Source organism: Mustela erminea, chromosome 17 (assembly GCF_009829155.1).
Source record: "Mustela erminea isolate mMusErm1 chromosome 17, mMusErm1.Pri, whole genome shotgun sequence".
Lineage (NCBI taxonomy): Eukaryota > Metazoa > Chordata > Mammalia > Carnivora > Mustelidae > Mustela > Mustela erminea.
The window spans coordinates 19,095,823-19,119,160 of record NC_045630.1 but is presented as its reverse complement, the minus strand read 5'-3'; the positions used below and the strand labels follow the sequence as shown (position 1 = coordinate 19,119,160).

The following is a 23,338-nucleotide window of genomic DNA, read 5'->3' as shown; positions in this document are numbered from 1 at the left end:
AGAGCCTGACTTTGATAGGAAAACTAATCCAGACACATTTGGTTCATGGTACTGAAATTCTAGGTCGATCTGACTGAACCAAACTGTGAGGTATTGACATAATGGGAAAAAATATTTTGTATTTTAAGTTGCCTATCCTTTATTTAACATTCCCTTGAGCCAAATGTGTTTTCCATTTGAGTGATGTAAAGGAGAGAAGTAGAGATATTCTCAGATGTCATTTCAGGGAATACTTATCCTTTATTTATTTATAGAGAGAAAGCATGAGTGGGGGGAGGGGCAGAGGGACAAGGAAAGAGAGAATCTCACACAGACTCTAAGCTCAGCACAGAGCCTGATGCAGGGCTCGATCTCAGGACCTGGAGATCATGACCTGAGCCAAAACCAAGAGTCGGATGCTCAACCTAATGAGCCACCCAAGTGACCCAATACTTATCCTTCTTAATGATACTTCTTTCTAAATCTAAATCTAGAACTGATTTTTCTTCTCCTATTGCTGCTCTGGGGAAAACTTTATGATAAGTTGTGAGATCTTGAATCTCAAGATGAAAATAATGATTTATATGCTTCTCCTTCCCCCCTCCCATCTGAAAGAAACCATGATGAATAAATCAGCAAATATCTGAGCTGGCTGAAGAAATTTATTGTTAAATGTATCCAATGCTTATTGATTATAAAGACCTGGGGTGCCAGCAGTATTACTATGTTTGTAATTGATAACCAGGCTTTATATTTTAGAAACACTTTTCACTTGTGAAATATGATTTGAATGATTAGAGAAATTATAAGTCAGAGTGAGGTTTTGGGGATTTAGAGCTAGAGGAAGGGGAATCTTGATCTAGGGACATTTTTACTTCACAGATGTAAAATACTTGCTGGTGGTGAAGATGGGGAGAGTAATGCCAGTCACTGCAGCTGTATCCCCGAAGATGCTTATCTTGAAGAAAAGTAGAAAAAGCAAAGAAAAGAGAATTGTACAGATGTTGAGGCCTACAAAGAATCCCAAAGAGTCATGGTTTACTCAGAATAATATTTTTACAAACATAAAATAAATATTCACTCTTTGACTTTATGACAAGAACTAAAGGAGCCACACCTATGTGTGTACCTTTTTACTCTTCCTATAAAGGATGGCCCCTAATACTTTGGAACCAGCTTTATAAACATGGAATGGTTTCCCCCAACCTGTGATATAAATGAGTGATTAAATTGGACTAGGTGACTAGGAAAAGAAAGGAAAATGTATACCTACTATGCTAGACTTTACATGTGCACATTTCAAATCAGACCCAATAGACACTAATGCTTACCCATCAGAACAGATATTTACAGCAGGGAAAGTTCTGGGTTGGACGGACTGTCTTGAGCCATTTGGAAACCAAACTGGCTAGAGCAGATTGCAAGATGTAGGCCATGGGAGAATGACTCTGGTTCCTTTTCAGCCTAAAGCAATTACCCAGCTGTTGGAAAGTTGAAATATTGGACCAAATTATATTACCTAAGTAAAAATAAGCACTCCTGAGAATAGATCACTACATATATTAAGGTACCTGTATTACATAAGAGTTGACATTCCCATTTCTATATCTCATGAACCAGCCTTGGAATCTTCCCTGAAAATAAATTCGTTGTTAGTATCTTTTTGGCTATCTGTTTTTGTTAGTTAATATATACGTTACTAGCACATTTCCCAAGTTCTTTACCCTTTACGATTAGCACTTCCAAAAATCTTCCTGACAAAGCCGTCAATAGAAACAACTAAACACTTAAAAAACAATAGGTGTCTTGTAGGTAACAACTATGGAGTTTGACCAAAAGCTGACACTATGCATTTTAAAAAGTACACTATGCATTTTAAAGTCAGTGACTCACACGTGGTGTTATTTGATCCATATAACAGCCCTCAAATTAAGTTGGACACATTGACAATGGAATCAGCAATAAATGACTTGCCCAAAGCCAAGTAATTAGCAGGTGACAGAACAAGGGCTTGCACTCCATGTTTTGTTTTTTACTTCTTATTTATTTACTTTGTTTGTTTGTTTATTTTTAAGTGGGCTCTCTGCCCAACGTGGGGCTTGAACTCATGACCACTCATGTCAAGGGTCACATGCTCTACTGACTGAGCCATCCAGGCACCCCTCTCCATGTTTTTCTAGCCCAATTCCAGAGCCCTCTTTGTGGATGCAGAAATTAGATATAAACATAAGGAAAATTAGAAGAGACAATTAGAATCACAATCAATTAATCAATGGAATTTAAACTATCACTTAAGACATAACCTACAAGACTGAAAATACACATTCATGTTTCATTGTTACCCTCTGGGCACTGGACTGGTAAAAAGATTTTTCATCTTAATTCATCAGTAAATAGTCACTGACCACTATTGTGCATGGGAACCCTGAGTTGGCTCTTTTTCTTTTTTTAGTAAAATTAATTTGTAGCACTGAGTGAGTGTCCCTTCATTGCAGCAAGTTAACGTTGAATTTTGCTCCATCTTCCCATTTCTCCTGGATAAGGAAGGGAAAACCTGAAGATGTGGTAAGACAATTCTCAGTCTGTTCTTCATGTCTCTGCTAAGAAGTTCCATTCACCTGGGCTACCTGGGTGGTTCGGTTGGTTAAGTGACTGCCTTCGGCTCAGGTCATGATCCTGGAGTCCCTGGATTGAGTCTCACGTCTGGGCTCCCTGCTGGGCAGGGATTCTGCTTCTCCTGCTGACCTCTCTCTCTCTCAAATAAATGAATAAAATCTTTTAAAAAAAATTTCCATTCTCTCATTTATAAAATGGGTATCACTTAATGACTATCTACTATATTCTACATCCATTATCGGTAATCTCCACATCTCTGTAGTTTAGAGGGTATAGTTACCTTTACTTTTATGGATGTGGTTAGTATAGCATAGCAGTGAAACACTGAGATAGTAGCCTTGGATCAACAGCAGGTCCTTCAATCAAACACTACCAGAGTTTGAATCTGGCTCCATACGAACTAGTTTTCTGAACTTGGATCACTTATGCCATTTCTCTGTTCTCCTTTAAGCCCATCTCTAAAATGGGATAAATTACATGAACTTAGTAGAGTTATATGAACTCACAATTAGGTTATTGTATTAAATGAATTAACATCTGTAAACAGCTTATAGTTCCATGGCTTCTAGTGGTACTCAATGAACCTTAGCTACCATTTTTAATTTGGTGTACCCCAGGACTAAATCTGAGGGACTCTTTTCTTCTTTATATATCTGTTACTCCCTAGATGACCTCATTTAATCCTATGGTTTTAAATATAAACTATACTGATGACTCCAGAATTCATATCTCCTGCCAAACTGATACTTTTGAAGTGTAAGTCAGCTCACGTCCCCTCTCCACTCAGAACCCTCCAGCGACTTCCTTTCTCTCTCTGGAAAAGTCAAAGCCCTAGCCAGGGCCTACGAGGCCCTATGTCTCTGTCCTACTTTTGTAATCCGCCTCCTACCACTTTTCACTGTCTTTTCTCCAGCAATAACGTGACGTGTGCTTCTTGAACATTCCCTGACACTCTTGCTCCTCTGCGTGTATACTCTTCCCCATGCAAGTGCTATATGCCTTCACTTGCTTCAGGCCCCTGCTCAAATACCATCTTAGCAGAGATGCCATCCCTAACCACCTTACAGAAAGGAGTATTTTCCTTTCCTTTTCTTCTTACCCTGCTTTATTTTTCACTGGGTATCTATCGCCATTATGCTTATTCATTTTTCTATGGTCTGTTTTCCCCTCTAGTGTGTGAGCCCCATTGAAGTAGGGACTTTGTTTTATTCACAGTCCCTAAAGCAAGTGCCTGGCGCATGGCAGACACTCCATAAATATTTATTGATTAAGTATAATTATGCTAATTGCCCAGCTAGTGTCAAGAGTTTCATACCCAAGTCAGTTTCCCTTCAGTATCTCTTGCTCTTTCTACCCCACTAACCTGCATCCCATGCCAGGAAAGACATAAACCCCATTGTAAGTGTACATCAATTCATAGGATTTTTGTATCTCAACTGGAGATCTTATGCACATTAGGGTTGATTTGCTATTCAGCATAATTTAGCAAATATTTACTGCACAAATATTTATGTGATCTTGGATAAGAAACACCAACCAACCCACTAATATAGGGTAGCAATTTATTCAAGAATCTCAAAGCCCGGGAAAGGTAAATATTTGTATTTGTGGATCTCCAAGTTCAGAATTATTATGTACACCTAAAATTAATACATTATACCTCAACTTTTTTAAGGCCATTAAAAAATAAGAATTAATAGGTATCACAATAGAACACCTGGTTATCTCTCAAACTTTCTTTCCCCATTTTCTCAATCTTTGACCCTCAATCAAGCCCACTTCTTTGCCTAAGCCAAATTTCTAGACATTTTCTTAGATTTCTCTTTACCTCACCTTACATGTCCAATCCTTGTGCAAAAACAATAAATTCTATCTACCAAATTTGCCCTGAGACCATCTGCTTCTCATCAACTTTACCTTTATAAATCCTAGTCCAAGGACAATTCCACTTAGCCTAGGCTACCAGCAAAATTTCCTAAGTGCTTCGGGAACCTGGGTGGCTCCCTCAATTAAGTGTCTGCCTTTAGGTCAGATCGTGGTCCTGGATCCCTGGATCCCTGGGATTGAGCCCTGCATCTGGCTCAATGTGTGGGCCCTGCTTCTGCCTCTCCCTCTCCCCTCCGCTTGTTCACTCTCTCAAATAAATAAAATAAAATAATTCCCTAAATGCTGCCTTGCCCTTTCACTTTTTGCCTACCAACTGAGTGATCTTATAAAAATGTAAATTACTCATCATTCCCCTGCTTAAAGCTTCAGTGGTTTCCTTTTGTTATTCCTCTCTAAGTTATTCCACTTAGAAAAACATCCCAATCCTTTCCTAGCCTCCAAGCCCTGCTCCATTCTGACCTGCAGGACAGCCCAATCTTGTCTCCTAGTGTTTTCCCCTTATTCATGCGCTCTCCGTCACGCTGGCCTTCTTTCATGTCTATGAGCACAACAGGCCCTTCCCTTTCCCAAAATATGTGTACTAGCAGTTCCTTGTCATTTTGTTGCAGTTTGAATTTCACCTCCCTGGAGAGGCCTTCCCTGACTTCTGGATTTAAAGTGCCCCCCGCCCTGCCCCAGTTCAACTTTTGCTCTGCCAGAGAATGAATGCCATCCACTGATAGTGCACTGCACAGTTGCCTTCTGGTATTTTCCTCCTCTGCTTATCACACCCATCTCCCTCCCCTAGAATGTAAGCTCCATGAAGACGAGGACTTTGCTTTACCAGCAGGGTTTATAACAGGGCCTCACACTTAGTGAGCACTCAAGAAACACTTGTTGAATGGGTAAACCTTTGTCTCAATTTTGACAGCTTATTTGACAGGATCACATAGTTTCCTAATACAACTTTAGTAACTCTGCCGCATCCATGTTCTCGGCATTGCCTCACCCTACAAAAAGGTCCATGATTCCAGATGAGGGATTCAGATTCCCCCTATCTCTTGGCAACCACTAGGTGAAGATCTAGACTCAGTTCAACAGTTCACCGTCATTAGATTAGGGGGAAAAGAAAGACAGAAATTAGTATTCCTGACATGAACCATTGTCATTTCTTACTAAAAATTTTGAGGAAGAAAAAAACCCCCCACAATTCTTAAGATCAAACACTTTCGGAGTCGAAAATGTTAGAGAAAGTAGATGTGGACAGAAAAATGTTAGCGTGTGGGAGGAGAAGTCAGAAGGAGGTAAGAGAAAGAGCTCACACCATGCTGAGTATCATGGTTCTGGGCTTGGGTACCATGTCTTGCCTTGTACATAAACACTAAGGAAGGGCGTGATGGAGTGAGGTGGTTGGGGGCGAAAAAAGGGAGGAGTGGGAGACCTGGACTAGAGACGCGAAAAATGCTAAAAAGAGAAGGACGGAGCGGAGCCACACAAAAGCAGCCTCGGATCTTGCCGGAGCTGCAAGCGTTAAGGGGAGGCGGGGAGTGACGCGGTTTGCGTCTGGAGCGGCTCCTTGGAGTCCACAGCATCCACCGCCGGAGCCTCGCCTTCCTTTCTCCCTCTGCAGACCTATCGAGACACAAAAAAAGAGGCGACCCCCGGACCAGCGCGAGGGACCCACCCGCACGATGACGGAGACCACCAAGACCCACGTAATCTTGCTTGCCTGCGGCAGCTTCAATCCCATCACCAAAGGGCACATTCAGATGTTCGGTGAGTCCTCCCGCCCACCCCCGGAGGCTGCTTCCGCCTCATTCCTTCCCGGGCACCTGTATTTTCCAGGGCGACAGAACAGTAAGGCGTGTGCCCCTCTGGAGGGATGCGCCGGCTCATCCCACTGGTGGGAGGTCAGCCCCTCTATTCCCGGCTCCTGGGAAGGGACGTTGACTGCGCTTCCCAGGCGTCACTTGCTCCGGCCAGACCCGGCTCACTGGGGGCCAAGGGGTGGGGGAGGGGAGGGGCCCGAGGTGACTGTGGGTTTGGACCGGGTGGGAGGTCGAGATTCCAGAACTGGGGTGCGGTGGTGTGGTAGTTTGGCCACTTGGCTGTTGAGGATCGGGGTGGGGTTAGAGGTTGGGTCTCGGAGAAGGCAAGAGGGGGTTGGAGATAACGTGCTGTTTGTTTAGGATGGGTGGAAAGCTCGAAGGAGTTAAACGATGTATATGCCTTGGAGGCACAAACACACTCACACACTAGCAGGGCTGGGGCTTCGAAGAGATTAATTTAGGTTTTGACTAATGGTTCAGGGCGGCCCAGGGGCGAACGTTTGAGGGTTGTGAACCGTGTATTGCCCGCGCGAGGTGGATGGCTGAGTGAAGGGGCTGGGGGACTGGGCCAGCCTGGGCTTGGCTGCCGGGACCCGCTGCCGGGGAGGGGGAGGGGGCGGGGCGGCCTCTGCGGGCAGCCCTTTTCAAGCGGGTGTTGATGGATCCGGGCCCAAGTTGGCTGAGGCTCTGCCCAGGGCGGCGATGGCACCCGGAAGGCTTGCGGCGTGCCAGAGTGTGTATGAGTGTGAATGTGTGAGTGTGTGTGTGCGCGCGCGCGCGCGAGTTGGGGCCGGGGGGAGCGCGCATCTCTGAGCGTTTGTTTCTTGGAGGCTTTGGGGCGTGGAGAGAAAGGGAGCGAGCGGTGGCTCCCGGCTGCTGGTTTGGGATTCAGCAGGGGCAAGGGAAATGTGATCGATGCCTGTTGGAGATGTCGCGCCACCGGTGAACGCGGCTTCTCTGCTGCTCCGGTAGGACCCAACGGCACGGGGGCGTGCGCGTTTGGACACCGAGGGAGGGACGCGGAGGTCACTTTAGAAGCAGGCATAGAGTAGAGGTTGGAAGTTGGGGGGTGCTTTTTTTTTCTGGCGCTGAAGGAAAGGAGAAGAGAGGAGAGAGAGTGGGCTGGAGATGGATGAGAGACCGGGGAGGCCCTGCGCCAGCCGGCCAGCGCGGCGCTATCCAGAGGCGGCGGTGCTGAAGTGCAGGGCGCGCCGGAGCTGGCTTTGGACACACGTGTTTACCCTGAGCCGGAGGATTGCGTGAGCCCTCCTAGGGCTGTTTAATGAAAGTCACATCATACCGGTAAAGAGTGGGCGAGGTGGCTTTGACTAAAAATACTCTTCTGTTAAACCTAAAAGGTGCGTTGAACTGGGCCCGCTTATTAAAAACCTCATGAAAAGAATATCGAACTACTTTGAGCTGAGGGCAGATTTAAGTAGGCACTTTAATAGGATCCAAGGAGGGAGACGGAGAGGTAGCCATCCCTTCCTCACGATCCCTTTAACTTTTAAAAGTGTCTTACTAGGAGCTAACCAACCTACTAAATAAAGACTTTTGTTTAAGCATCAGAATAGACCAAAGCACCTCATCATTCATCTAAGGGAGTATCAGTGCCCTAGGAACACTCTACTTTCACAGAGGTCTTTACCAGAGTCCTGCTTTTCTTCCCTGTCCATATTTCCTCTACCCATTTTTTGTCGCTCTACTTTATTCCTCTCTGTTGACAAGGCAGGATTGGGCTTTCCTCTGGAACTCCTTGGCACTAGAAATCTTTAGTGAGCGGGGAGCTACTCCTTTTTTCCTGGGGCTAAAGTAGTTAATTCCACTTGTTTTAGATTGCAAAAAGGGGTGGATTTAAATCAAGAGCTGAGGATTCTGTCTTGCAGCTGAAAAGAGTTTGCTAACAGTATCAAGGCTTTTGTTAAGTCGGTGTTGACCCACCAATTCCCCAGGAGTTTAGAGGGTAGAATATGTGGAAATAGTCATGGATTACAGCAAGCAGGTTTAGACATAGAACAGGTAGAAGAAGACTTTCTGACAGTTGTGACTATTTTCTTGGTATTGAAACTGAGGATTAAGAGAGACTATCTGTCCACAAAGCTTTATGATCGTCCATTACTTATGTGTAATCCAAAGAGCAACATGGAAAGCGGATATGGGATGTTCAGGATAGCTTTAAGGAGCTTATAACCTAATGAAGGATTTAGCACATATACATATGAAAAGAAAAGAACAAGAACACAAAATACATATTAAAACTATTCTTTGTAGAATCTCTTATGAGAATCTTTGAGCTCACAATAAGTTTTGTGATTTACTTCTGTAGTTTCTGGTTTGCAAAGTCTTTTCATCTCACTTACTCCTAATAAACAAGCTCACCCAAAAGGCATCATTATCTCCATTTTACAAATAAGAAACTGATGATCGGAGGTGAAGTGACTTTCTTAAGAGGCTTAAGTGAAATGAAGAATGGGTGGCCGTGTGGAGACTTAAAGCCCACATTCTTGATTCCTCTTGCAGAGGCCTTTGCCAGGGACCAAATGCAGGAACAAGTGCTCACTGATCTGGCTGCATAATTCCATGAACTCCATTTCCTTCAAACATAAACTAACAGAGATTAGAATAAAATTGGTCATCAACTAAATGAGATTCTTGAATATGCATTTTAAGAGCTTTTTTCCATCTCTAACAAAATCAGTTATCCGTGAACTATTTTCTCTTTTTAAATGGCTTTTAAAATCTCCTCCACAATAGTACAGAAATAATTAATTCGATAAAGTTATCAAGCTTTCTTTAAGGTGCCTGATATTTGTAACTGAATTTTTTTTAAGGACAGGAACAGGACTTTGAAATTAGACATCTTTAACAAAGTTCCTGTATTTTAAAATCCAACTGCTTACCAAAGAAAAAAGAGAAAGACTATAAACAAAAAGAAATGTGTTGTTCAAAACGAAATAATTCAGGGCACCTGGGTGGCTCAGTGGGTTAGGCCCCTGCCTTCAGCTCAGGTCATGATCTTAGGGTCCTGGGATTGAGCCCCACATCAAGCTCTCTCCTCAACGGGAAGCCTGCTTCCTCCTCTCTCTCCCTGTGATCTGCCTACTTGTGATCTCTCTCTCTCTCTGTCAAATAAATTTTAAAAAATTAATAAAAACTAATAAGTCATTCATCTCTGAAAAGTAATACTTACACAGTTCTCAGTATTTGTAAAATATTTTAGAATGAGCTTTTCCTTTTACTTTGAGGAAAGGGAAGTTGATATTCCTAATTGTGGCTGTAGAAACAGAAAAATGCAATGTTTGTGATGGAGGTATTTGACACTTAAATACTTAACTCTAGCTAAAATGTTTTCAGGGATAAGTGAATATTTGGCAAAATAAATTCATAAACTAGCAGTGTTTTATTTTGTGGGTCTGCCTTATTACCTAAGAGACTAACAAGACACTAGAAGTCTTTTTTTTTTTTTTCTAACTCACAAGATCTTATTGAGTATGTAGAGACTATATCTTTCTGTAGAGATTATATCTTATATCTATATATAACTTTCTTTGCATTTATATTGCTGTGTTTGTCAATAAATTCACCCCTGGGAAATAAGATAAAAAGTTTAAATAGAAAAGTAAAAAGGGACTGATCAGATAAGTTTTGCCATAAAGGAATTGAAGGACTTGATCACAGCAGAAATGTATTTTTTTGATGATTGCAAAATAACAGGATTTTTCAGTTTCTCTACTTCAAAATATTTTTACTTTGAACAAATGGGTCTTTTGAAAAGAAATATGATCCAATTCTGTCCCTCTTCAAAGTTGATGAAGAGGGCTTTTAATTTATTGTGGAATTAGAAACGCAGCCCCTATTGCTACAACTAGAAATTGTAAGAAAAATGAATTTGAGCTGCTACTGATATAGAGAACTGTCAGAAATCAAGAAACTGTTTAATATGCTTGAAATGCCTGTAGAAAAAGAACATTAAGCACAAAGTGGTACTTTATACTTTTGGCACCATTATTCTATTTGATCCTACCCTGCAAGTTAAACTGGATAATATCGTCTCCCTTTTACAAATGACAAAGGAGAGAGGTACAGATGTAAGTCATTTGGTCAAGGTCATATGCAAAAGTCAAGATAGAACTAGTGTTCTGATATCTAGACTCTCTCTCATCCAGAATTCCTCTTTATTCCTTTAATTGCAATAATCTTATGAAAGGAAGAATCACCTGAACTTAGTTATTAACAAAGGGTAATGAGAACTTTGTGAATTTTTGTTCTTGGTAACACGGGCAACCAACAAAATATATTCAACAAAAGTATCTGTTCCCAACATCTTATACCTAACAAGGAAAAGCTATTTCATAGTACTTAAATATTTCCCATATAATTGTGTTGCTGGAACATTTTTTTCTACCACTCCCTAATTCCTCCTTCTTCCCCACTCTTCTGTTATCCCAACTAACATCTACTAATCCTTCAGATTTTAGCTACAATGGTACTTCCTCAGGGAACCTCCACTGACTTGTAAATTAAGTATGGTTACCCTGGCATTTGATCCCATATCTCCTTGTACTTTCGATGGCATAACTCTCATCTCATTATGTGCTTAATGACTGTTTTCCATGCTAGACCTTAAGTTCCGTTAGAACAGAAACCATGCCTGGTTTCATTATTGATTTATTTCCTAGTACCTAGCATGGAATAGGTTTTCTGTAATAGTATAATATAAATAACAGTTGCAAGTTGCAAGTCTTTGCTCCATCACAGTTGTTGAGTAAATAAAAAATAAATGAGTCTACAAAATCTTGTTCCAGGTAGTTGAATAAACCATGCACAAAAGCTAGAGTAGTGAGACAGAAAACCATGACATATTAGAACAAAGGATGGTTTAAGGAGAAGGGGAGTAAGAGATAATACTAGAAAGGTAGATGGAAGTCTGATCGATTATGAAGGCTTGTAAGTCATCTTAAGGAATTTAAATTTTATCCCTATGGCAATGACAAAACATTGCATAGTTTTTAAAGTGAAGGAATGTCATCATCATATCTCCAAAGTTATGAATTAATCAAATTTTGAATATAGATTGGTGAAAGGCAAAGATAAAAATGTAGTGACCAGCTAAGCACCTATTTCAGCAACACAGAGGTCATGTAAGGGAAGATGGTCAGCTCACACAGATCGGTGGTATTTGGGATGGAGAGTGAGTGCACTTGTCACTTAAATGTAAAAGGGATGATTATTTGGAGACTTGATGGGTGGTTGGTGGCAAAGCAGGCCAGAGTAACTCTCAGGTTTCTGTCCAAGGTAGATGAATAAAGAACACTGGAAGAGAAGTAGATTTAGGGTTGGTGGGGAAAGTGATTTGTACTTACACTAAAATTTTGGAAATATGTGTTTTAACCCAGCACTGATGCAAAAAAAGGAAATACTTAAATTCAAAGTATCTTTGTCGCTGGGACATCTTAATCTTCTAATAAAAGCTCCGAGTAGGTTCTAGTTGGATTATTCAAAGTTCTTCTTATGAGAATGGTACTGAAATTCATTAACATTATGGAAGTAAAAAGATATGAAAGGGTATACTGCCTTTTTAAAAAGTATGGACTTGGAGAAAATCAAGGTCCTAAAACTGACTCTTTCTTAATATTAAGGTTGTGAAATTGGAATAGTTAATACAGTCCAAAAGATCATTCTAGAACTTGCCCACCACTGTGATAATGGCTGTAATATATTTTTCAGGTGGATTTGGGCATTCTAATTCATTGATAAGTTAAAAGTCCATTAATGGAAACTCATGGGTCAATCACGGTAGTTTCACTGGCAGGAGCTCTGTCTGCTCATAACATGAGAATAATGCCTGAAAAAGAAAATTTGGACATTTTTGCTCACATGAACAGGTGTTTTATTTACTTTCTCCTGCTGAATTGATTAACTGAGCCTCAGATGGAACAAGCTAGCTATGAGAGGCAAATATCCCATCTATTACTCATCCCAAACCAAGGAACAAGATAAAACCAAGAGGGTTGATGTTCCAACAGTTTTGAAATGAAGAAATATTCATTTTCAGTTTCTTCCTCTTTTTGTTTTACTTGATTTTATTCTACTTGTCTAAGCCTTTTATTAGAAGATATGCTTAGAACTACCAGAAATAGAGGATTCGTTCATATGCCTTTTAGGAAGAAGCTTGAATTATTACTTCGTAGGAACATCCTTTAAAATATTACAGATCTCGGGTGTCTGGATGGCTCAGTCGGTTAAGCATCTGCCTTTATAGCTCAGGTCATGATCCCGTAGTCCCTGGATCAAGTTCTGCTTCGGGCTCCCTGCTTAATGGGGAGTCTCCTTCTCCCTCTGACTCTCCTTTCCTTCTCTCTCTCTAATAAATAAAAGTCTTTAAATTTTCAAAAAAATATTATGAATCTCAAGAGAAACATTTCTATACACATTTCCGATGTTAGACCAAGGCTAGTGAACAGCCTAGAAGTGTGGAGGCAAACGAAAAAAAACAAAACCTTCTAACCCTCATGTTTGTACTCCTCTGTTTCAGAGATATTCTCAGACATAAGAGGAGAATGCAAAACTGGGTGGATTATCTATCTTTTCTGTTATTTTTCTATTGTTAGGCAATATTTGTGAAAGTAGTATGTGGATGACTGGGAAATAGAATGAAAACCCACTTTTTAAAAAAAAGATTCTATTTATTTATGAGAGAGATTCATCACAAGTGGGGTAGTGGGGGAAAGGCAGAGGGAGAAAGAGGCAGACTCCCCACTGAGCAGGGAGCCATGACACAGGGCTTGATATCAGGATCCAGAGATCGTGACCTGAGCCGAAGCATTGCTTAACCAACTGAGCCACCCAGGATACCCATACCTGCTTTTTTTTTTTTTTTAAGATTTATTTATGTATTTGACAGACAGAGATTACAAGCAGGATTACAGGCAGAGAGAGAGAGGAGGAAGCAGGCTCCCCGCTGAGCAGAGAGCCTGATGCAATGCGGGCTGGGATCATGACCTGAGCTGAAGGCAGAGGCTTTAACCCACTGAGCCACCCAGACACCCCCCCATACCTGCCACCCAGGTGCCCCCCCCATACCCGCTTTTTAAAAAGGCACCTGGCAGGCTCAGTCAGTAGAGCATATGACTCTTAATCTCAAGGTTGTAAATTCAAGCCCTACACTTGTTGTAGAGATTACTTAAAAATAAAATCTTAGAAATAAATTGTTTCTTTAGAAAAGATTCAAGTGTAAATTTTACAATATCATCACAGATACAGTGTTGAATGAATATTTAATGACACTGTAAAACATACACATTCTAGTTAAGTTTTTTTTTTTTTAAATTTATTTGGGAGAGAGAGTGGGAAAACACAAATGGGGGGAGGAGCAGAGGGAGAGGAAGAAGCAGACTCCGCACTGATCAAGGAGCCTGATGAGGGGCTCCATTCCAGGATTCTGAGATCATGACCTGAGCCCAAGGCAGACACTTAACTGACTGAACCACCAGGCACCCCTCTTGTTCATTTTTAAAGTTTTCAAATCATCCTGAACTGCTCAAGAAGATCCTAAGGACACAAAGAAATGCATTAAATATTTTTTCAACACCACCTTTTAAATTTTTTTTAATACCACCTTTTAAAAAACAATATTAAACACATAGAATTTTGATTAAACAAGGCATTTAAAGGAATTCCTAAAGATTCGATGTAACAGGCTAAGAACTGGGATATAGAAATTTATTTGAGAGAGAATTATATAACTTTATTTATGGACATGTTCCATATCTCAGCATATGTAAATGCAGCATGAGTTTACAAGGAAGGAAGTTTTCCATTGCCAGAGGTTTTCCCATTATAAACATTCCATTGCAAGGAACAAATTTGCTTTTTTTGGATACAGTTTGGCAGATAGCCTCAGAAGTATTTTAGCCAAAAAAAAAAAAAAAGTTACATAGTTTGACCAAGGCCATCCCCTGACATTGGCATCTTCCCTCCACCTCTTTTTTTTTTTTTTTTTAAAGATTTTATTTATTTATTTGACAGACAGAGATCACAAGTAGGCAGAGAGGCAGGCAGAGAGAGAGAGGAGGAAGCAGGCTCCCCGCTGAGCAGAGAGCCCGATGCGGGACTCGATCCCAGGACCCTGAGATCATGACCTGAGCCGAAGGCAGCGGCTTAACCCACTGAGCCACCCAGGCGCCCTTCCCTCCACCTCTTATACTGGATAATATCTCCATGATCTATGAGCTCTGCAGCAAAAGCAAATATTATAACCACTACCAGCATCATCATTTTCCACATTATCGTTTAGGTAGTGGAGCTACCTTCTTCCAGGGCTTCTGTAAACTCTACTACCATTAAACTGTTTTCTGTTTAATTTATCACACAGTTCTCTTTAGTTCTGGACAGGTGAGCCATTCAGGAAGGTTGTTATAATTCTGGGGATAAGAGAGTAGGAGGAAGAGGTAGAAAAGAGCAAGACTTAGAGGCTAACCTATGGACGGGGTGACAGCTTAAATAGCTCTTTTTTCCTGCTTACCTTTGCATCATGATACCTCCACATGGTTAGCCATGCTGCTACATGCATGTGGTTTTGCTCTTGTTCCAGTTGCTTAGGTCTTAAACCATGAACTTTCTTGATCCTTCTCTCTTTGGACACCCCCATCTATGTCAGCAAATGATTTTGCATCTCTCTATCTTCAAAATACAGGTAGGACCAACCACTTTTCCATATCTACAATCCTGGTATAAGCCACTGGTATCTCTGACCTGCATTATTTCAATAGCTTCTTAACTGATCTCCCTGCTTCTACCCTTGGCCCCAATACTCAGTCCTCAACAAAAATAGCCAAAGCAATCCTTTCTAAATGTAAGCCACATCTAAGTCAGATCATGTTGCTCCTTTGCTCAAAATCCTCCAAAGGCTCTCTATCTCATTCAAGGTCAATGTCATTAAAATGACCTGCAAGGTCTCCATGATTGGCAACCTTTCCCCTTCACCCCGCTACACAGCTCTTTCCACCTCATTCTTAATTAGACTTACTGAACTCCTTGCTTCAACCCTAGAGACTTCATGCTGAATGTTCTCTCTGCCTAGAATGCCCTTCCCCCACATATTCCCATGTCTAATTCACCCTCCTCAAAGTTTTTGCCCAACTGTAACTTTCTCATTATTTACTTAGCATATCCTATTCCCCTGATCACATAATTTAAATTGCAGCTCACACACTCCCAGTCCCCCTTATTCTGCTCTTCTTATATCTTTTCCCCTTACCTCTTATTACCTTTTTTTTTTTTTTTAAAGATTTGGTTTATTTATTTGACAGACAGAGATCACAAGCAGGCAGAGAGGCAGGCAGGCAGAGAGAGAGGAGGAGGCAAGCTCCCTGCCGAGCAGAGAGCCCGATGCAGGGCTCCATCCCAGGATCCTGGGATTATGACCCAAGCTGAAGGCAGAGGCTTTAACCCACTGAGCCACCCGGTGCCCCACCTCTTACTACCTTTTAACAAAGCATGTTATTTCCTTATTTGTTATGTTTGTTTTTTCATGTCCCCATCTAGAATGTGAGATCTTCAAAGGCAGGGATCTTCATTTGCTCTGCTTACTAATGTATCTCAGGCTCCTAGAAGATTGCCTGGCACACAGTAGAGGCTCAATAAATGTCTGTCAGTGAATGAAATGTCAGAATTACCCGCCATCCTCTCATCCTCACCTCCAGTCCGTCGTCGTCTTGGGGCCGGAAGGGCAGAGTCAGGAGAGGACTCAGGGGCGGTGGATTCATTTGATAACAGCTTAATGAGTTATGGATGTGCCTCAGGCACCGCATTAGGCCTCAGGGATATGAAAATAAAGGCACTCTTTCCCATGCCCCTGGAGAGATCATCTTCCATACAGGAGACAAACAAACTAAACAGAGCATTCAAGTCGTAAGTGCTATGAACGAGGCAAAAAGGAGGTAGAGGAGGGAGCACAGACCTTCAGAGCAGGTGTTAGTAAGACTGAGCTTGACGGGAGGAGCTGCCCAGGGCACAGGGTACGTGTAAAGCCATTTATTTATTTATTTATTTATTTATTTATTTATTTATTTACATTTTACTTACTTATTTTTCAGAGAGAGAGAGAGAGAACACAGCAGGGGAAACAGCAGGCAGAGGCAGAGGGAGAGTAAGTCTTCCCATGGAGCAGGGAGCCTGATGCTGGGTTTCATCCCAGGATGCTGGGATCTTGACCTGAGCGGAAGACAGATGCTTAACTGACTGAGCCACCCAGGCGTCCCTGTGTAAAGGCTTTTAAAAACATGGCACACTGAGGAATCCCCCAAGGAGCCTGCTAGATGGCTGAATGTGGGTGGGGACAGGGAAGGGCAGGAGATGAAACCGCCAGAACACAGGGTTGGGTGGAGAGTGGAGGGGCTAGTTCCAAAGGGTTCAGACTTTACCCAGCACTTTTAGTGAGCCCCTGATGGGTGCTAGGCAAGGGAATACATTTTGCATGGGGGCTTTGCCTCCCAAATGTCCATGTCCTTGTCACTGTGATTTTTTTCGAAATATTTTGAAGTTATTTCTGTATCACTCTTGGAAATAAGTAGGGCTTTTCTTTTTATTTTATTTATTATTTTCCAAAAAGGAACCATGGTCTATTGCACAAGCCATATCTACTCAAGGAATAAATAAGTGAAAAATAATACTACTACTGTACAACCCAACCAAACAACCAACCTCTTTCCTGATTGGAAGTTGTTCTCACCTGCGTTCTAAATGTATGTCTTCTGTATGTCAATGGGATGGCCTCTCATTGTTCAAATACTCTCAGATTTGGCGAACTCAGTTCACCCTAGTTTGATCTTCCATAATTTTGTAGAATTTGGATCATGTAATTGTTCTCTTTTCCATGGGCCTAATTGTCAGAAGAGTAAGGACCATAGAGATCTTTTTCCTTGACACTTGTTTTTTAGCTCATATCCTTTTAGGAGGTCTTAAACAACTGTATTTCTGTTCTTGCTATAAAACTATGGGTTTCCATGACTTTGAAATTTAGTATTCTATCATTTTAAATCCTCAAGTAAGTGACATTCCAGTGGGGGGCTGGGTTTCCCAATGCTTTATTCTTCAACATTTTCCTAACCCTTCATCTGGGTACCCACAGTGACATGGAGTACTTATTCCATGCAGCCCTGAGATTAAACAACATCAATAACTATTCACATTTCTTTTGAAATATTTATGTACTCATAAATATTTAGCAGTGTGTGGTTCATCACATGAACTACAAGATCTTTAGGCAAATGTTTTTTGTTGTTGTTAATTAGAGATTGCTACTCAGTATAAATTAAGAAAGACAATAAAATAGGGTATATATATATATATATATATATATATATATATATATATATAAATTTAAGCCATAATTGCTCCATTTACCAGGAACCAATCTGCCTAAGGACAGTTTAAAAATTATTTACTTGTTATGCCCTGGGAATCAAAATTTATAGATAACATGTGATTTTCCCATGCTGTGAATAATGTTGAGAGAGAGTGGGTAAATGTCTCAGTTTTTCCTCTTGCTTCGTTATTGCTCTCTATGTGGACATTAATAAACTGAATTGCTATTGATTTGGGAATATACTTAGTCTCCTTTAGCCTTTGTTTTTTCCTCTGTAAATAGAGTGATTGGACAACCCAGGGGTCAGCAAGCTATAGCCTGCTGGCCAAATGTGGCTTACAAGCTAAGAATGGCTTTTATGTTTTTAAATGGTTGCAAAAAATGCAAAAGAGTAATACTTTGTGATGCGTGAAAATTTCACAAAATTCAAATTTTAGTATTTATGAATAAAGTTTTATTGGCATCCAGCCACACTCATCCATGTGTGTATTATCTATGGCTACTTCCATACTACAGCAGCCGACTGGAGCAGTTAGTTGCGATAGAAGCTGTAAAGCCAAAACTGTTTACTATCTGGCTGTTTATAGAAGAAATTTGCCTATCCCTGATCTACCCTACTTCTGAGATTTGAAATCGGCAGAGAATCTAAAGGTTTCCAAAAATATAAAGTGCCACTGAAGTGCATTACCCAAAGGAACTCTAATGAACAATTTTCACCTAAACTACATCTCCAAAAAGACTTGTTTAAGCAGTAAATGTAGTTTCAATTTCATAATTGTAATTTTTCTAGCTGACTGAGTAAATGATTGTGTTCACAGTAGGGATGATTTTCTGGTGTGTGGTTTACACTGGACATTGATTAACCCCTCTGGCTACCGTGGGACATTGATTTGCTGTTGAACATTAGACGTAGTTTTCCAGAACATCCTTTTCCCGATTCACAGTTACATCCTTCTTTAAACCTAATATTTTACATATTTTATAGTTGAGGGTTTTAGAAGATTAGCACATCAATTGCATCAGGCCTTTGCAGAGCGCTCTTGAAGTCACATCTCGTTTTTCTGCAGCATCTCACCTCCCTGTGAACTCCGACAGCACTTGCTTCCTACCACTCTTAATAGCACTTAGCACACCGTGCCATGGGGTATAGCTATTTCTGTGCGTGTTTCACATTCTCTATCAGATTGAGATGTAGGTCTTTGCCAGGGTCATATGGTGTTTTGTATTTGCTAGGGTGCCTAGCACAGTGCTCTAGGCACGTGGAAGGTACTATAACTATTTACCAAATATCTGAAAGATATTCCGTTGGGAATATTTAGAATTCTCTAGGTAAAATAGGTGATCAGAAATCAGACAAGAATTTGGGAACCAACAAATATGGGAAAACAAATTCAAGTATGACAGAGTCAGGAAGCAGGGCAAATAACAAATGCTTAGGGACTTCTAAATCGAGATGGTTGTGGTCCCCAGATGGGAAGGCTCATGTGTCCTCGTGGAATCCTATCCCAGCATATAGCTTTTCCAGATTTCTACAGTAGGAACCTGCAGGTCATTTTGGGGAGGTATTAAGTATGTAGCTTGGCAGGAGTGAAAAATGTGGGATCAAGGATGAAGGTGAATTCTGAAAGTGACCCCTAGATGCTTTCATCAGATGCACAGTACCTCTGGGAATGTTTTCTCAGTGAGGTGAATGGGTTGGAAGATGTCAGAGGGGTTAAGTTTTATTTTTATTTATTCCCAGTTTGAAACACGTTTTAGGCACAAGGCACCTGGCAAAGGAAGATTTGTATATTGTTTACTTCAAACAACAAAATGAACAGAAAACCTGGTTTGTTGATTGTTAAGTTTTCATCTTCAGAAATCACAGAATCTCCATTTGAAGGAGATTTCAAAAATCATGCAGGTACTCAGTACTGAAATTCTCCCTTTAAAACATCTTCACAGGTGTTTTCCCAAACTCTGTTTGAGATCTTCCCGGGCCAGGGAACGCACTATTGTCCAAAGCAGCCAAATAGTGCTTGGCATTATTATTATTATTATTTTTTTTTTCAAGATTGTTCCTTCTTTTAGGCTGACATTGGCTTTCCTGAGACTTTCCTAAGTTGACAGTTCTTTTCCTATCTTTTTTCCCTGGGATTCATGGAAGAGGTCTAATCTGTCTTCTTCTACTTGTGAGACATTGGAATAACTGAAGACGGCATTCTGTCCTCCTCACCACACTTCTCATTAGGCTTAGAAAGCTCTAGTTCCTTCCGCTGGGCATCCATTACTGTTTCTTGTCTTCATACCACCATGGCTTGTCTTCTTTGGTCATAACTTCATTGTCTTAGTCCTCTTGAAGTGTTATATACAGTTCATGATGCAGCATTCTAATGTTGCCTGATGCATACTGTCTAGTCTATTATTGTACTTAGCTTCCTGGATGTTCCCTCTTTTTATGGCACTCTTTTCTCTCTCTCTCATTAAATCAGGCAGGGCAAGCTATTGCTACCTGCATGCTAAAATGTCCTGAATAATTAATCGATTTGGTGGACTGAGCTGCTAAACTAGTCCAGTTTATTTAAAGATCTTTCTGGTTAAAAAACAAACAAACAAACAAACAAACAAACTGACTGGCATATTGTCAAGATGTGGTATCTTCTGGAACTTTGCAGGTCAGTGCACGTGCTTAGCTGTGTGAGATGTCAGTCATACCTTGGGAGTAACAAGCTGCTTTAGAATAAGAAACTTTGCTGGTTCCCAGACAGGGCTGAGACCAGAAGTCTCTGAATTCTTGAATTATCAAGTTTCTTGACATTTCATTGCAGGGTATGTTATTTTTTTAATGGCTTCTGTTGAGAGTTCTAAATAAACTCTCATCCATGTTTAAAATTCCTGCTTTAGGAACTAACCTCTGAACTTTCTTCCTGTCTTGTCTAGTAGTTCTTCCCTTCATGGTTATGCCATGGGCACTGCCCTATTCCCAGGGCTCCCATAAGAGTGGTAGAAATGCTCTTGTTCCCAGTAATGGTGACTTTGTCCCAAGAGAGGTAGGCAGTGTCACATTTAGTTGGGCAGGTGGAATTCAAAAACAAATAATAAAAAGGTCATTTTTCTTCTGGAAATTTCCAAACATGCAAAAGTAAACAGTGATATCCCCAAAGTACCTGTCATCCAACTTCAATAATTATCAATTCTTTGCCAGTCTTGATTCATTGATATCCCAGCTCACTTCCCACCCATATTCTTTTGAAGCAAATCCCAGACATCCTGTTGTTTCAAGGTGAGATCTATTCACCTAGTACATAATTGCATCTCTGTCTATATGACTTCCATTAACTGACTGGATCTTTCTCCTCCCTGGTTCATGTTTGCTTGACAGTTCAAGTGGCAGATGGGCAAGTAGGGGGACAATGTCTAATTTCCATCTTTGAACAGACATAATAATGCTTCCACCCCAGTCAATAGTCAGTGACACTTTATCTTTGGCATTGCCTTTACAGCAAGGGATTTATGGCCTTTCCCATCTTTCTCACATCATGTGGGGCCCAGAAGGCTGTCCTCCAGGGTTGAGTTCCCACTGAACACAATGGGCCATTCTTCCATGACATACAACTTTCAGATTTTTTTATCCCTGGTCATTGAAATCCGTAAATGTCTGTGTTAGGAGATGTTCCTACATCAGTGGGCCCCAACCTTGGGGGCTCTGAACAACCAGGGATTCTCATAAATCAGAAAAGAGGTCTGGGAACTGGTTCCAGAAAGCATGTATATTCACCCTCAATATGGCAGAAGCTAAGCATCCAGTTTTTGGGCTTTTGCTTATAGTGTTACCAGTTTGGTGAGGTAAGCTCATACTGATCAGGAGTCCTGCTTGGTAGTTACAGATGTCATTGATGAAAAAAAAAAAAAAAAGGCAGGGGGAATTTTTTTTCTTCTGCTTCTTCATAAGAGGAGGAAAGTAATTGACCAAATTCTGACAGTTTTGCTCCTGGGATAGCATTTGAATTCTGGGCTTCTGTTTGGCCTGCCTTTAACCTTTGTAGAAAATTAAAATAAAATCCTTCTTATTGGTGCCTTAATCCTTCCCTTGCTGTTTTAAATCAACTTTTCAAAGTGTATTGTCATGCAGTTTTGTTACCATTTGCATTTAAATGTAGTGAATAAAGAACTCCCAGCTGAATCCCTTGGGGAATGTTGAAGCCCCAAATCCCAGTTTGCCCAGTAAATCAAGCAGCTCTGAATATTCATAAAAGAGGGCTTGAATGACTTCTCCATATGGTATTTTCTCCTCTGGCCTGCACTCTTTTTGTTAAGATTGGTTCTTCCTGGTTTCACTTGTGGTTGTATGGAGCTATGACCTTGGACAGAGAAGGAATGATGGGGAACCGGTAAAGACGGTTTCCGGATTGGGGCCTTTCAAATATGGCCCTCAGGGTACTCTAATGCTTTTCTGGCAGTGCTCCCCTTTACTTGCTCCCATCCCCCACTCAATACAACCCACAGTCATTTACATATATGCTTTTCTTTTAGATGCAAATGAGTTTATTTCAGTCCATTGTGATAAAAAATTTTTTTGTTTGTTTGTTTAAAGAAATGTAGAAACACATTGTCCTTGAGAAAAGGCTGGGAAGGGGAAAAGGAATAAGAAATGAATGGTTGATGAGGATTTGTTTTACTCTCTGACAGTGGCTTTGGGGTACATTCCGAACTTTGGAAATTAAAAGAATGGGGAAGAAAAAAGAAAACCCAACTTGTCAATGAGGTAATCTCTCAGCTTCCTTTCTTCTTCCTTCCCCTTAGGCTTGAACTAAGAGGGTTAGTTCAAAAGGGTTCATGACCAAAGGCCTTCATGGGAAATGAATCCCCTTACAGATATTCTCCCTGGCCTGGGAAGCAGGGAGCAACAGTGGCATGATGTGTCTAACCCCAGGGAATTTTTCTAATGGGTCCATGTTGTGACCGACCCTCTTCATCATCTCCAAGAAATTATCACTATAAACTAACGTCGCTAACATTTATTGGTTTATTGAGCACTTACTTTGTCCTGGGCACTGTTTTAAAGCTCTTCTTGTCTTATCTCCTTTAATCCTTACAACAATCCTATTTTTTTTTTTTTAAAGACTTTATTTATTTGAGAGAGAGAGAAAGTGCACGTTGGCAAGCAGGGGTGAGGGCAGGAGGTACGGAGGGACAGTGGGAGAGGGAGAGAGAAAATCTCAAGCAGATTCCCCAAGGAGGGTGGAGCCCCACCCAGGGCTCCACCTCCTGAATCTGAGATCTTGACCTGAGCTGAAATCAAGAGTCTGATGGGTTTTAACTAACTGAGCCACCCAAGCACCCCTTTACAACCATCCTATTATCATTCCCATCCAGCTAATGATCAGAGAGGTTAGGTAACTTGTGTCAAGCCACACAGCAAATACCTAGTGGGCAGATGTGTAGACCCAGAAGCTTTGACTCTGGTCACTGTTTTAAGGGCTGCAAGATGCTGCCTTGCTTATTTGTTGAGTGAGAAGGGATGCTGAGCACTGTATTAGGGGCTGTGACAGTGCAGAATTGAGCTAGGCCTCATCTGCCACTTGCATCTACCAAGTGGCCAGTGCCAGGGATCGTGTGCAGAGAGGCCGGTGTTGATCTGGGGATCCTGGCCAAGGCAGCCAAGTGCAGATTCTGCAGAGCACCAAGGAGACCCATGGAC

General features: G+C 41.2%; 1 protein-coding gene across 3 annotated transcripts in view; it reads left to right on the top strand.

Moving 5' to 3' along the window:
- NMNAT2 (nicotinamide nucleotide adenylyltransferase 2) overlaps positions 1–23,338 on the top strand; it is a 189,704-nt gene that overhangs the window by 31,267 nt on the left and 135,099 nt on the right. The window contains exons 1-2 of one of the 3 annotated variants that reach the window (XM_032318372.1): positions 2,432–2,544; positions 6,092–6,237. In XM_032318372.1, coding sequence (XP_032174263.1) covers positions 6,153–6,237 — 85 coding nt within the window. In that variant the 5' untranslated portion in view covers positions 2,432–2,544; positions 6,092–6,152. Of the gene's footprint in view, positions 1–2,431; positions 2,545–6,091; positions 6,238–6,328; positions 6,372–23,338 lie in introns of those variants that run through there. The other 2 variants (XM_032318373.1, XM_032318374.1) reach the window with 2 other exon arrangements.